This window comes from Solanum verrucosum, unplaced genomic scaffold, assembly GCF_900185275.1.
Source record: "Solanum verrucosum unplaced genomic scaffold, falcon-dt-bn FXZP01000247.1, whole genome shotgun sequence".
Classification (NCBI taxonomy): domain Eukaryota; kingdom Viridiplantae; phylum Streptophyta; class Magnoliopsida; order Solanales; family Solanaceae; genus Solanum; species Solanum verrucosum.
The window spans coordinates 900,255-915,381 of NW_026020125.1; the positions used below are offsets into that span (position 1 = coordinate 900,255).

General features: G+C 35.5%; 2 protein-coding genes across 6 annotated transcripts in view; one reads left to right on the forward strand and one right to left on the reverse strand.

Annotated features, from left to right (window-relative positions):
- Positions 1-15,127, forward strand: part of LOC125825807 (eukaryotic initiation factor 4A-2-like) — a 468,338-nt gene that overhangs the window by 132,207 nt on the left and 321,004 nt on the right. The gene's annotated exons all lie outside the window — the stretch shown is intronic.
- LOC125825802 (peptidyl-prolyl cis-trans isomerase CYP57) overlaps positions 4,383-15,127 on the reverse strand; it is a 34,569-nt gene continuing 23,824 nt past the window's right edge. The window contains exons 7-10 of one of the 4 annotated variants that reach the window (XM_049505093.1): positions 13,323-13,362; positions 6,229-6,421; positions 5,175-5,306; positions 4,383-4,911 (exon numbers count right to left, since the gene is read on the reverse strand). In XM_049505093.1, coding sequence (XP_049361050.1) covers positions 4,771-4,911; positions 5,175-5,306; positions 6,229-6,421; positions 13,323-13,362 — 506 coding nt within the window. In that variant the 3' untranslated portion in view covers positions 4,383-4,770. Of the gene's footprint in view, positions 4,912-5,174; positions 5,307-6,228; positions 6,425-13,316; positions 13,363-15,127 lie in introns of all 4 variants that reach the window. The other 3 variants (XM_049505092.1, XM_049505091.1, XM_049505090.1) reach the window with 3 other exon arrangements.

Sequence of the window (15,127 nt, forward strand, 5' to 3'; positions counted from 1 at the left end):
TTCAACTTTTGACTTCTTGGAGTTGTTTGTGTAAGTTACCTTTAAATGCAATATAAATTTTGACAAATATTCTATTTTTTTCATTTTATTGATATGAAATCTTTGCAATTTATAATATAGTTTTTGAATATTATTTTTTTGTATTTTAAAATATCAAATAATGTAATCAATTTTAGTTTTAAAAATTAATCAAGTTGACTCTCGAAGAAAAATGTAACATGACATTTTTTTTAGAGAGAGTATTAATTTTATTAGAAGTCCCTTGGTTCTTTTCATAGAACATTTATTATTTTCCTTTTTTTTTTCTGGTTAGCAAAAGAAGTAAATTATTGAATGAACTTGCTGATTTGTTTCTTTAATTATTGAAGATTATAGTAGTCCCCATTAATAAAGAATCTGATCAGACTCAGTTTCGTTTTTTATACAACTAATACTCTACTAATTTAGGGAACAAGATTTTCTTCTTATGTTTGACATCTAGCCCCTAAATATTTATTTTGATTTTTTATTTGGTATTTGGTATTTAAGTTTGAGTTCGATTTAATTCAGACAGCGCAATCATTTATGGAGTGACACTTCCAACATAATTTTTTTCATATTCAGAATTCGAATCAAAGCTCTAATTAAGATTGAAACAGTTATATCAATGCCATGTTAGTACATTTAGCACCTAGATATGCAATCATTAAATCTTTGTTTAAGAACTTCATTATATATGTAGAGTTGCATTGAAGTAGTATATTTGATCAAGTTATGTAGAGACATAGATAATTAAAATCATTTGAGAAGGGCAAGGCCCTATCTATCTTGATAATTTTGTCAATTGCGTGCGACATCAATCTTGACAAAGTGTAAACCAAAATGTGATATACATGGAAATTGTTGGGGTGATGGAACTTACATACATTTGCTAACATTGGATCCACATCATATAACCATCATTGATGTAAAATTGTTAACCAATGGGATGACCCTTTTTCAAGAAATACCTAATATTAAATGCACTATTTCAAAAGTGTCATGGATCAATAATTTTTTTATTATCGTGGTGTTCAGGTCACCTTGATTAATTTTATGGAATATCCATCACCTCCCATCAAGGACAGGTAACTCAGTCTATCAATAGGCTAGGACATACGTGAATAATCATCTAGTGTTTTTTGTCTCCTCTGAAATTCGACCGTAAGACCTCACGACTCTCAACCACTTTGTTGATCACTAGGTCTCAACCACTTTATAGAACCCGTCAATATAAATCTTAATTCTGCCCAGACCCCATGCATTTTGGAGAAAAGAAGTCTGAGACGCAAGAGTATTGCTTGCAATAATTTTAAAGTGACAAAAAATAAATTGCAATCACAAATAAAATATGAAGAAATATAACTTTATTAATAAATATTTAGGTACAGTTCTGTTCTTCTCTTGATTCTTCTCTCATAAGATTTATCTATGATTCGAGAGTCATTAATGACGTATTTCTCAAACTAGGATAATTGATTTTGATCTGTCTATGAATATTTCATGAATTTGCAGAATATTCGAAATGCCTCTTTAAGAGAATATAATAACCTTTATATAGACACACACTAGGGTTTATGGTTAGAGTAGCCTCCAAGAATTCTAACTGAAATCGAATACATGTTTTAGAGTTCCAACTAGAATTGAACACGTCTTGAAGAGTCCCACAAATTTTCAATGTCTACAAGTATTTCTAACATGTGTAGTATATCTGTTTATAGCAAATTTATGTATAACTACGTCAACTCATGATTTCTCCGTAAAACTAGATATTTTATATATATATTATTTTTTTTAATTATTTTTTTTGCTATAATAAATTTGTTGACATCGTGTTACAAGAAGGCTCAATGGTGCACAAAATTAATTGTATATATATTGAATTTTTTACCTAAAACACTAAGGATTAGTTATCACTCAATACATATTTTTCCTTTCTTAGTTTAGTGATCCTCTTATATTTTAAAAATTCTAGATTTACCTTGATATAGTCTATAATTGGGTGGCAGAAGAAGTAAGAAGTTGGCAAGTATGCATGTGAAGTGTGCATGAATGTCAACGAACGACAGTTTTGGGCTTGCTGTTGTTACGCGGTCACAGCTATATTACAGTTTCTTAACGTCAATACTCAATATTAATTATATTCTAGTCTAGGATTTCTACAATGCCAATTTGTCTTCCTAAATTGAGTTTATTTTAATATTAATAAAAGAAGAATATGATTAGTCAAACAAAGATGTAGCATTTGTCACGCATTCTATATAATACAGTACCAATAATATGATTTGAATGTTTCTACTCACCCAAAAACTAACATGTGTGTGAAGAGACCAAATTTTGCCAAAGGTGGTTTACGGTCACTTGTCTAATTGCTTTTGGGGTCAAAGTGGGGTTGGCCTAAATCCATAATGTTTTCACACTCTTAAAATGGAAACTGAATACAAGATCATTTTGTTTTTCAGGTTTTTCGTGGAATAATATTTATATTGGAGTCTGACATCAAATTTTTTAAAGTCATGTGATTTTAAATTAAAAATGTATTATATCTAGTAAAATGTCTATGTGAAAAGTTGAAATATAAAACTTACAACAAGGAATGGAAAATCAGTTTATTTAAACAGATTAAAAAGGAAAGTAATTTAATCGAGAGGATTTGAGTTTTGGAAGTTTTGTAAGAGATGATTTTGTGTGAAACCGACCAATCTCATGCTGGACTAAAATTTTAGTTAGCTCATAATTGCGCTAAATTTATGTCATGCTACCTACTTTAGGTATATAAGTCATGGGCCCTAGGGCTGATTAAATTTATTCTAAGACATTTTTGCTAAAGTAATCAATCATATGTGCTACTCTTTTCTACAAATGAAAGCGACACCATTATCTTTTTATTTTTGTAACATTTAATAACATCATATTATAGTAATACAAAATAAAGTCATGATATATTTTAAATTATAAACTTTAAAAGTTTTTTTTCTCCATAAGCTTCTTATTAATCAAACAACAAAATTTGTACTTAAATGGTGTACATCATTTATGTTCATAACCTCAAGAGGAAAGACTATTGGTGATATTTTTTGAATGAATATTTTTTTCTATTTTGTTGGTTAGATTTGTTTACAAAATTGAGGGAAGTAAGAAATAATATTTTATTAAAGAAATGTCACTTTCCCCATATTTAAACTTTGAATATATTTTGAAATGTTTTAATGATATCTGGTCATTTTGATCTCAAAATACAAGTAACTCTATGACAATATATATTAATAGTTTAAAAAACACTTGTCCTATGTTCGTTCAATTATAATTATTTAATAAAAAACTTTTATTCAATAATAATAATTCTATTTTACATCATATACTATATATACGATACACACGTACAACGCACGTGACGTAAAACTAGTATGTCATATAAATAAGAAGGATGGAGTAGTTTTTTATGTCATCATATAAATAAGAAGGATAGAGCAATTCTTTTTTTTTTTTTTTGTTTTTTTGGTTTCACATATGATGGTTTACTTTTGGAGCAAGATTAATTCGGTATCAGTCCGAAAAATCTCACATTAAAGATAAAGCACTTCTTAACAAAGACGATTCCGTAATTAGAAAGATTCGAGCCCGAGACGGTTAAGGCTTAAACAATATTCCATCCGCGCTTATATTAGTTGATCACTTTCCGTTTTACATGATTTTAAGAAATTATAAATAAAATGATCTATTTTACTAATTTATCCTTTATTGATATTGATGGTTATTTAGATAACTTATGAAAAATATGTTTAATATTATTCATAGGGCATATGAATAGATACATACAAAGTAATTGATGAACTTTTGGAAAAAAAAGAAAGAAAAAAATTAAAACTTCTAAATTTTTTCAAGCTTCCAAAGAGTATTTAATTGTAGGGATAAAATGAGAATTTTTTTAAATTAATTATAGCTTAATTTAATAAATGGACAAGTAATTTGTGACATAGTATATAGTAAGTAAGATGATCAAGTGATGTAGAGTACCTAGCTATAACAATTATATTGCAATTAAAAGAATGTTGTCCATATATATAAGCAAGTACATTAAAGGCTGATAGAATTGCAATAGGTCTCTCCTTAACACATTATATTGTAGTTTTAATCAGAGCGTAAACGGCTAACCACCATTGTTCTGGGTTTACAGCCATAGCATGATTGTTTAGTAGACGTTCAAATTGACGAAGTTTATTTATCAATATTAGTTGTTCTTATATTCTCGTGGTTACTATTTTAATGCTTAACTATCATTAAAATAAATGGATAATCTCTTTGTGAAATCAAACGACGAATGGATAAGTCAGTCCTGCTAACTCGTGTCACAGAACATACTGAAGCCATATTTGTAGTCCATATGAACAGACTGGGACCTCTTTTAATGGGAACAATAAATATTTACATTGTTAAGTATTCATTTCCACATTCCATTGAAACCAAAAGTATATTGGTACAACATTTCCTGTCCATTTTAAATAAAAGAAAAATATCACAGGACAGGCAAAGTAACAACACCAGAAGAACATTTTGATTTGGCACTTCTGTAACTTCTTTGGGAAGAGGATATTGATAATCAAAATGCCATACTTTCAGCAAACTAGTTTGGCCCAGTACAAAGCTCTTTGCTTCACAAAGAGAGGAACCAACATCATTGCCTCTTTCAATATGAATGCCGAATAACTACACAAATAGCAATTCCATCGTTTCTTCAGCTGGAAGATCAGCTCAAGTAAGAGATTTGCCAGCCCATTCTCTTTCTCGTCGCTTTTGCTTTGCCATCATTTTATTGAACTTCTCTTTCCCTTTCTCCAACAAAGGATCGTGTACCACGTAATCATTGGGGTCCTCACTACGAGACATTTTGTCCTGCCGATAGAACCAATAATTTAAAAAGGAGCAAAGAACATAATAAGCATGAAGGTTTCTGTGATTAACATTTTATATTTTAAGTGAAAAAGTTTGATTCCTACTAAATTCTCACTGACCCTCCCCCCCACCCTTCTCAAAACCAAGAAACGCCAGAAAAGCAAGCATGTAGAGGGCTTAATAATGGGGAATTGCACCATAAGGTACCAACCGCCTTAAGACCAAGTAACTCTAACCAGAAACAACATATAAACTTTATATACCTTTCCAGGTTCAGGAGTGAATTTTAATGTAACTGCTGCCCAATCAGATAATTCTTCCTCCTTGACCGCATTAGCAGATTCATTGGCTTTAGCAGACAGTCCAGCCTTAAATTTCTCCAATTTTGCTAGCATCTAGCAGACATACAAATAATGGTTAACTGCAAAGTTGCTTAGAACAAAGAAAACTAACAACAAGAACAGATATCCTTTCCACACAAGTCCAAAGTTAAGTCAGAATGAATCTAATTAATGTCTTCTAATTATTACCATGAAAACTCAACATTTTCCAACATATTAGAATTTACATAGAAACATGATTTCAAGTATTTTTTTCCCCTTGAGATGTTTAAATAACATCTAAAAAATGCAAGAACACCTGTAACAGAGACCATGGATGGACGCCAATTGGAAAGAATCCAAGGCAAACCCTGTAAACTATGCCAGTCTTAAAAATAAAGCACTACATATAATAAGTCAAAACATAGAAAACAGAAAATCAAAGAACATTTAGTTTATTTTAGCCATAGTGCCACGGCAAAAAAAAAAAACCTTAATTGCCACATGTATCAAGAAGGACAAAACTGGAAGAAATGGCTATTGGTTCAATGCAAGAGTCAGCTTTCGGGCAAATCACAAAATTCTTTTTTGGTCATGAAGTAGAATGGGAGAGTATATGAAAACAGATCCCTAATCACACATCTCATTCAGTGAAGCTGGACTTTATTCCAAAAATTCCTTCTTCCGTTCAAGAGGGAAGAAAGTTTTTTAGTGTCTGTGCTGGTAAGGGTGGGGGTATTTCCAATCCTATATCATCTACCTTAACCAATACTAGTGTCTTAAGCTCAATAAACGATGCTTCTTTATATGTGTCAGCCTGTACGTGCATTCCAATTGTCTACATCCTACAGATAAAGACCCTTTTTTTATTTACTTCATTATCTCTTTTATATTATTTTTCGTTGTGTTCCCAATCAATAAATTTCAAAACAGAGACCAGAAAGGAAATTTTAACAGTATTTTCTGGACAGCCAAAGAACAAGAAATAGATGCATACGTCTTCTTCGTGTCCTTTTCGTCCTCGTTTCTTTTGCTTTAGCAGCTGTCTTTCTCGTTCAGGGCCAGACAACAACTGTAAGTCTGTATTTGCATTGGCCATACGTTCAGCTCTTGCTTCAGAGCCTATACCTTTTCTCTTTAGAGACAACTTATCCACTTTTGGCTGGTCATCATCATGTTTAGCATCAGACCTACTAAAATCAAATTATGATCACTGAGCTGCAACTAATGAGCCTCTAAATATGCTAAGGGATAGAGCACATAGTTTATGTTAGAAAATATTACACAAAGAATTTTCCCATGAGTCATTTCTGCACCAAAAGAGAATATAAATCTGCAGATCAAACAGTTCAATATGTGGCACGAGAGTGAATACAAACCACAGTTTTATTAGTGTGACATTAATGGCTATCAATATGCCAATCTCAACCACGGATCCTTGGACACATAGCAAGCAACAAAATACTCAAGAAAAGTAGTGTATCAGCAAAAGGGGATCCCAGTATGCCTTATGGAATGAGCATGTAGTGATTTTTTTTCCCCATGAAATAATAACTGAACAAATTTCGTGAGAAGAATCCCAGTATACAAGTGGTATACCAATTGAAAGGAACCTATGCCAAAATATAATTCTCCACAAGTTGTCTAAGTAGTCTATACTAATTGGCACCTAAAGGGAGCTTACAAATTTACCAAAAAGAAAAGACATACCCTCATTTTTATTTTGTACAAAAGCAGTTTCCACCCTTTTAGAAGGAAATGCCAGCAAACAAGGCTTTCCCTCGGTATATAATCTGTTTTTTGATAACCGAGAAATCCCTGAGGGCCAATGATGCATGGGTCGAAACCTGGTGGATAATAGGTCTGTCCCTCTACCCTTCTCCATCTAAATACAAGGTTTTTGTCTATGGAAGGGTTCGAACACTGATGTGTGACCTAACCCAGACATCACATCTTGCTCTTACCACTAGGCCAATGCCCTGGGAGCTTCCCTTAGCATACAACATGTAATATAGGAAAGACGTAATCCATCATTTCAATCAAACCTGAGGACTTTCCTCAACCATCCAATCCATTTACTAAAGTTCTCATATTTAAGCTCCAATAGCTTCCTATTTCTCAACTTAATACCATCAATAACCTGCTATCCAACAAACAGTATTAAAGTAAATATGAAGAGGAGGGTTCATCGAAGACCAAAAACATTAACAGTTCATATGGAGTCAGTGACTAGAAGACTATCAGGAATTTACAGCTCAAATATTCAGCAACAAAATTAGCATCAGAATTGGAAATAGTGAAAAAACTCCCTTTTGGGAGGATAACTAACTAGGTAATGGCCCCCTCAAGCTCATGTACCCTGATATCTTTATCCTAAACCAGCAACAAAGGGCTAGCACTGGTAAAGTTTGGAGCAACTAGGAGTGGAATCTAAGTTACAGGAGAGCTTTGAATGACTGGGAGCTAACAGATTTGTTGCGTTCCTTAAAATCATCAATCAGTTCACTGGAACAGTTCAAACTCAAGACAGATTGGAATGGAGAACAGAACTCAGGCACTTTTTAGTAACAATCTGACATTGTTATGGCTTTGGAAGCACATTTGGAAAACTAAGACCCCATACCCCTACAAAGTGACATATTTTGTTTGGCTAGTAGTCAAGCAAGCTTATTTGACTTAGGACAGGCAACAGAGAAGGGGAATACAACTTTGATCTATCTGCCACTTATATGGAAAAATACTACTGAATATCATTCCTTGAGGAAGAATGTGATAAAAGGTAGGGTTCATCGAAGACAAAAAAACGTTACCAGTACATATGGCGTCAGTGACTAGAAGACTATCAAGAATTTATGGCAAATATTCAGCAACAAAATTAGCATCAGAATTGGAAATGGTGAAAAAACTCCCTTTTGGGATCATAACTAGCTGTGTAATGGCCCCCTCAAGCTCACATACCCTGATATCTTTATCCTAAACCAGTAACAGAGGGCTAGCAATCGTGAAGTTTGGAGCAACCAGGGTTGGAATCTAAGTTACAGCCTTACAGGAGAGCTTTGAGTGCCTGGCAGCTGACAGATTTGCTGAGTTCCTCAAAATCATCAATCAGATCACTGGAACTGTTCAAACTAAAGACAGATTGGGATGGAGAGAACAGAACTCAGGCATTTTTTCAGTAACAATCTGACCTTGTTATGGCCTTGGAAGCACATTTGGAAAACTAAGACCCCATACCCATACAAGGTGACTTGTTTTGTATGGCTAGTAGTCAAACAAGCTTATTTGACTTAGGACAGGCTACAGAGAAGGGGAATACAACTTTGCTCTATCTTCCACTTATGTGGGAAGTATGCAGAAACAAACAGTCATCTCATTTTGCACTGCAGAGTGACTACACAACTTTGGGACATCGTCCTTGCTATTGTTGGTCTGAGCTGGTCAGTGCCAACGACTACTCTTGACATGCTTCCCAGCTGGAACAGAAGGGGAGGCACTAAGGTACAAAAGAGAAGATGGAGTATGATCCCAGGCTGTATATGGTGGACTATGTGGAGGGAAAGGAATCTAAGATGTTTTGAAGGAAATAGCAACCGAATCCAGAAGATAAAACTTAGTTGTATTGTGATTTTTCATTTTTTGGTGTAAACAGGGGTACATAGGCGACACTGAGGCTCTAATGCAAGTTTTAGAGTCTCTATAGAGCAACATTTTTTGTTTAGATTAGTCTTGTTCACTTTTGTAATTATGGCTTCACAACCTTACTGAATTTAATATAAGTTTGTTATCTCAAAAAAAGAAGTGGCTAGCATGTTCTTAATGTTGAAAAATACAACATTACCAGTTTCAGAAAAAAAAAGTGAGTCAGGAATTAATATGAAGAAAGTTTAGGGTTTTCGGGGGCTGTTTTGTTCTTCAAAACCTAAATTGCATGGGTTGATATGGGTGGCTTTTCAGAGTTTTGGGGCTTATTGTATACTACTCCCTCCATTTCAATTTATTTGTCCTACTTTCCTTTTAAGTCCGTTTAAAAAAGAATGTCTCTTTCCTTTTTTGGCAACTCTTTAATTTCTACTTTTCACATAGCGTGTTTAAGACCACAAGAATAAAGGACAATTTGGTACATTCTACATATCTTTAATTTAAGACCACAAGATTCAAAAGTATTCTTTTTTTTTTTTGAGAAAGTAACTTGTATTATAAACAAAGAATACATAAGGAGTATTCTAGTAATACTTACATCCAAAAGTTGCTAAAAGAAAAGAACTCCTATGGAGGTCATAAGAACTCTAAAATACTAGGAATATCCTCTGCATCTTGAGGATATTCATGTTTACACCAAAAAAAGAAAAGAACCATGCAATTCAACTTCAAATTCTACATAGAGCAGCTCTTGTTTTTAAAACATCTCTGGTTCCTCTCCATCCATATAGACCACCAAATGCAGGCAGGGACAATCTTCCATCTCTCCCTGTGTCCTGACTGATTCCCATCTCTGTTCCAGCAAGCTAGAGCTTCTTTGATGTTCCTTGGCATAGTCCAACTGATGCCCCTTAAGTTGATGAAAATCTGCCACAACTTCGCAACCTCTCTACAATGTAGAAAGAGATGATTTATTGTCTCGACCTCACATTCACAAAACCAACACCTGGAACAGATTTGCATGCCTCTTTTCATGAGGTTGTGTTGAGTGAGTGCAGCCTGATTGGCTAACAGCCAAGTGAAGCATGCTATCTTGAGTGGTATCTTGACTTTCCAAATCATCTTCCAAGGCCATCCACCTATATGAGTACCAGGTCTTTGTGAGCTTCTATAAGCCGAGCCAACTGAAAATCTGCCTTGCTCATCTGGATTCCAAAATAGATTGTCCTCATCTGTGTTTAGATCTTTGTACTGCCCTAGAATGTTGAGTAGCTCAACTATTTTATTGACCTCCCAATCATTTAGATGTCTTCTAAACCTTAGATCCCACCCTTGATTATCTCTCATTTCTCTGATTGTAGCCTCTTTTTGAAGGCTCATGTTGAACAAAATAGGGAACCTATTTCTCAAAGTCACCTGATCCACCCATTTGTCTTCCCAGAACAAAGTCCTTCCACCATTCCCTACCTTGATTTTGCATTTGTTAAAAAATTTGATCCATAAATTTCTAATGGATCTCCATACTCCAGATCCATAGGGTTGTGTGGACAGGTTGGTGATCCACAAATTCTTCATACCAAACCTAGCCTTTATTGTTTCCTTCCAGAGAGCTTGTTCTTGTGAGGCAAATCTCCATAACCACTTCATAAGTAAGCTTTGATTCTAGATTTTCAGATTCCTTATCCCCAAACCTCCTTCCTTTTTGCTGAGAATGACTTGGTCCCACTTCACTAGATGGAATTTATGATTATTAGGATCACAATTTCCTTGCCACAAAAAATTCCTCCTAATTGCATCCATTCTATCAATCACATTTGCAGGCATATGGAAAACAGACATCATATATGTGGGTAGAGCATCTAGCACACTGTTGATGAGTGTGACTCTTCCTCCCAAGGGCAAATATTGACTCTTCCAGTTCACCAGCTTCTTCTCACACTTTTCTAGAATGTTGTTCCAGATACCTTTTGACCTGCTCTTGTCACCCAAAGGCATGCCAAGGTATGTTGTGGGGAGATCCCCTATCTTCCCCCCTAGAATATTTGCAAGCATGTTTATCCTAGGCACCTCATTGACAGGAAAGATGAAGCTCTTTCTCCAATTGATGTGTAGGCCTGAGATGGCTTCAAAAAGGATCAGAATTACTCTCAAGTACTTTAGTTGAGAGCTGTCTGCATCACAAAATATCAATGTGTCATCAGCATACTGTAAGTGGGAGATGGCCAGACCTTGTCTGTTATTCATATTAGCATTGAATCCTCTTATCCATCCTCTTGTTTGGGCTGTTTTGAGCATGTCATTTAGGCCCTCCATCGCCAGGATAAAGAGGAAAGGTAAAAGGATCTCCTTGTCTCAGTCCTCTCTCTGATGAGAAAAAACCAGAGGGGGCACCATTTATCAAAATAGAGAACTTCACAGTTGTAGTGCAAAACTTAATCCATTTTAGCCATTTTCCTCCAAAGCCCATGTTTTCCAAAGACTTCCAGAGGAAGCCCCAATGCAGGTGGTCGTAGGCTTTTTCAATATCCAATTTGCATAAAATGCCTGGCACCTTACTGTTCTTTCTCTCCTCCACACATTCATTTGCAATCAAAATTGCATCCATGATCTGCCTACCTTTTATGAAAGCCATTTGTTGGACATCCACCAGATTATAGACCACTTTCTTAAGTCTTTCGGTTAAAACTTTTGAAATGATCTTATATATGCTCCCTATTAGACTAATAGGTCTAAAATCCGTCAACTCCTTAGCCCCTATCTTTTTTGGAATCAATGCTATGAAGGTAGCATTAAAACTTCTTTCAAAAATACCATGATCATGGAAATTTTGGACAGCTGCAACTACCTCTTTTTTAACTACCTCCCAACATGTAATGAAGAAAGCCATAGTGTACCCATCAGGGCCTGGAGCTTTGTCCCCAGCACATGCCATGACACAATCCTTTATTTCATCCTCTGTAAACTGACTCTGCAGCATGATATTGTCCCCTTCACTAATCATCTTGTCATTTCTAGCAATGAACTGAGGTCTCCACCTCTTTGTCTCAGTGTAAAGATTCTGATAAAAGTTTAAGATTTCTTCTTTGATTATTGCTGGTTCTTGCGTGCACACTCCATTAACAGAAATCTTATCTATTTTGTTGTATTTCCTGTGGCTGTTTGCAGTTCTATGAAAGAACTTAGTGTTCCTGTCCCCCTCTTTTAACCACAAAGCTCTGGATCTTTGTCTCCAAGCTACTTCCTCTCTCTTTGCATTATCTTCAAATTCAACGGTGAGAACTGCTCTTAAATAGGATTCATCATCTGTGAGTTGTCTTTGGTCTTGTATCCTCTCTAGGTCAGCCAGTTGATTAAGAATGCTCTGTTTCTGTAGTCCCAAGTTTCCCTGTCTTGTTCTGCTCCACTCTTTGAGTTTATCCTTCAAGTCTTTTAATTTACTTGCCAGGATAAAGTCAGGTTTTCCCCTAAAATTACTGGAATCCCACCAAGTCTTCACCATTTCCTTAAAATTTTCTGTTTGAAGCCACCAATTCTCAAACTTGAAATAGGAGTTTGGTCTCTCCCAATTACCACATTCCAATATCAGAGGGCAATGATCTGAAATGACCCTTTGTAATGTCGATTGTTTGATGTTCTTAAAAGTGTTCTCCCATTCCTCAGAGATAAGGAATCTATCCAGCCTGGCTGCAGGATCATGGCCTTCTCCATTCTTCCATGTAAAAACATCTCCCGCTAGCTGGATGTCAAGTAGCTCTGCATCTTCGATAAAATCTGTGAAGTCTGTCATGGCCTTATTAAATCTGGTACAATTTCGTTTCTCTGAAGGGAATCTGACTGTATTGAAGTCCCCCCCAACCACCCAAGGTCCTGAAAAAAGACCTCTCACCGAGCACAATTCCCACCAGACTTCCTCTCTCTCTTCATGCCAAGTCAAAACAGGACAATCAAATTGAAACGGAGGGAGTAGGTTGTACTCCTAAGTGTAGAGTTAACCTTTACATATCAGGCAAAAAAAATGAAAAACAGTAATAATGGTGGAAATTTCCACTCCAACTGTTAAGTCAACCTCAAATTTTTCAACCAAATTTAAAAAAGAAAAGAAGGAAAAAATCACATATTTTTTGCATGGCCTGTGTGTCTCTATTGGAAAACAAGCACTTTATAATATGTTTTATTCAGTTCCAAGAGTCCTCACCACATAAACTATTTCCTGTCCATTCAAGTCTTAATGGCCACATATAAACACCAACTTAAACTAATCACTTACAAGAAAGATAGTGAACAGAGTAAAAGCATATTCATGTAGTTTAACAGGTAGCACCTAGAATAAATACTGGACAAAAACAGTTGCTCACGAAACTCGATGTCAGACACCATTTGTATTGTAAAATATAGCAATGTGTTAAAAGAAGGTTAAAAAAAACATGGAGAGAAATAAGATTAGACCTGCACCTTGAAGGAGATGGTGAACGATTTCTTGCATTCCCATTCTCTGAATAAACCAAAGATAAATGCCAAATGATTAAATTTCTTTTTGACAAGTGCAAAATGAAAGAAAATTGACAAAGCTTAACTAAATGAATCCATGTAGGAAATGAATTGTATACAACTATACATGTAAAACTATGATGTGCAAGGACTAAATAGTTGCAGACCTATAAATGTACAAATTTGCGCAATCTACATGGTGCAAACATTCTGATCTGTGGTAAGTTGTGGATGGGAAAGAAATCCCAGTGGATGAAGAGAGGATTATTGAGAATCTACCACAGGTGTTCAATTGCAAGGTTAGAGCTCTTCTGACCATCAATCTGGAGTTGCCCCTAGGTGCATGTAACAAGGACCAAGCAACATAGAATCCGGTGATAGAAAGACTAAAGAAGAGAATCACAAAAAGGCAGAAAAGATATTTGTCAAAAGAGGGAAAGGAAGTAGATTAAGAGCACAATGTCACGCATCCTCACATATTTCATGTCCCTGTTACAGACACCGGTCAGTGTAATGTGTAACTGAAAAAACTTCAAAGCAACTTTCTATGAGATTCGACGGACAAGACAGAGAAGTTTCACTTGGTTAGTTGGGAGACTGCTACAATGCCATAGAGGTTGGGAGGCCTCAGGTTGAAAGACCTACATGTCTTCAACAGAGCACTAAGAGTGGTTATGTAAATTCGAGAGAGGAGCATGCTCTATAGAAGAAGATGACAGCAGAAAAATATAGTACTAAAAACATTCCTACCCGTTTTCTGTGCTGGTTGTGGAGAACTATTGTAGGAGGGGGTGGTGGTGGAAAGAGTTCACTAGTAACATCACATTTAGAATAGAGGACAGGAGAGAGTCAGCTTTGGGGGTCATAGTTGGTGTGAGGATAATACAGTGAGGACCACTTTTCAAAATAAACCAAGTTTTATACCAGATGGAGAGATAGTTTAACAGATCCAGAGCCAAAAAGTGAGATTTCACTGGGACCGAGGCTTTGGAGGACCCATCAAGATTGGCAGATATCAGAATTTACAGAAGTCTGGTCGAATTGCATCACAAACAAGGATTCATGGAGGTTGGGGTGGGAAGAAATGGCAGGTTCTTAGAGAAAACAACATAGCAAGCTTTTGATAAGGGAAAAGGCAGGCTACGCACACCTTTTGGTTTGAATTCCCAGGACGCCGAGGAAAACATACACTTGGTTTGTAGCAACTCAAGTGATCTTAACAGCTAAAATTTAATAGAACACATATGTCAACTGGTGTTATATGTGCTAGAACTCAGGTGAAGAAGTGGATCATCTCCTTCAACATTGTCAGGTAGCTACTTGATTTTGGTGTGATAACTTTGAGATGGTTTGGAGTTAACATGTACACACCAGACACCATGAAAGAGGCATTGTTCAGCTAGGCTTTTGGAGGAATGGCAAAAAGAGGCATGACGTGGGATGTAGTTCTACTAACACACACGTGGGTCACATGAAAAGAGAACATGATTTGTTACATTTGAAAACCAATCTATTATTTGTAGTTTCATTTTGGTGCAGCCATAAGGTTCTAATTTATATACAAGATCTGGTGGCATTCATAAAACACCGTAGTTTTGTCTAGGGTCTCTGCCTTTTGGAATACCACTTGTACAGTGAAGCTTTCTCCATCACCAGTAAAATTTACTTTAATTAATAAAATAAGTTCAGTTAACTGCATTATTTCATACAAGTCAACTAACAGTCCGCACAATGAAAGCATACTTAGCAGCACCACAAAATGCCTTTGA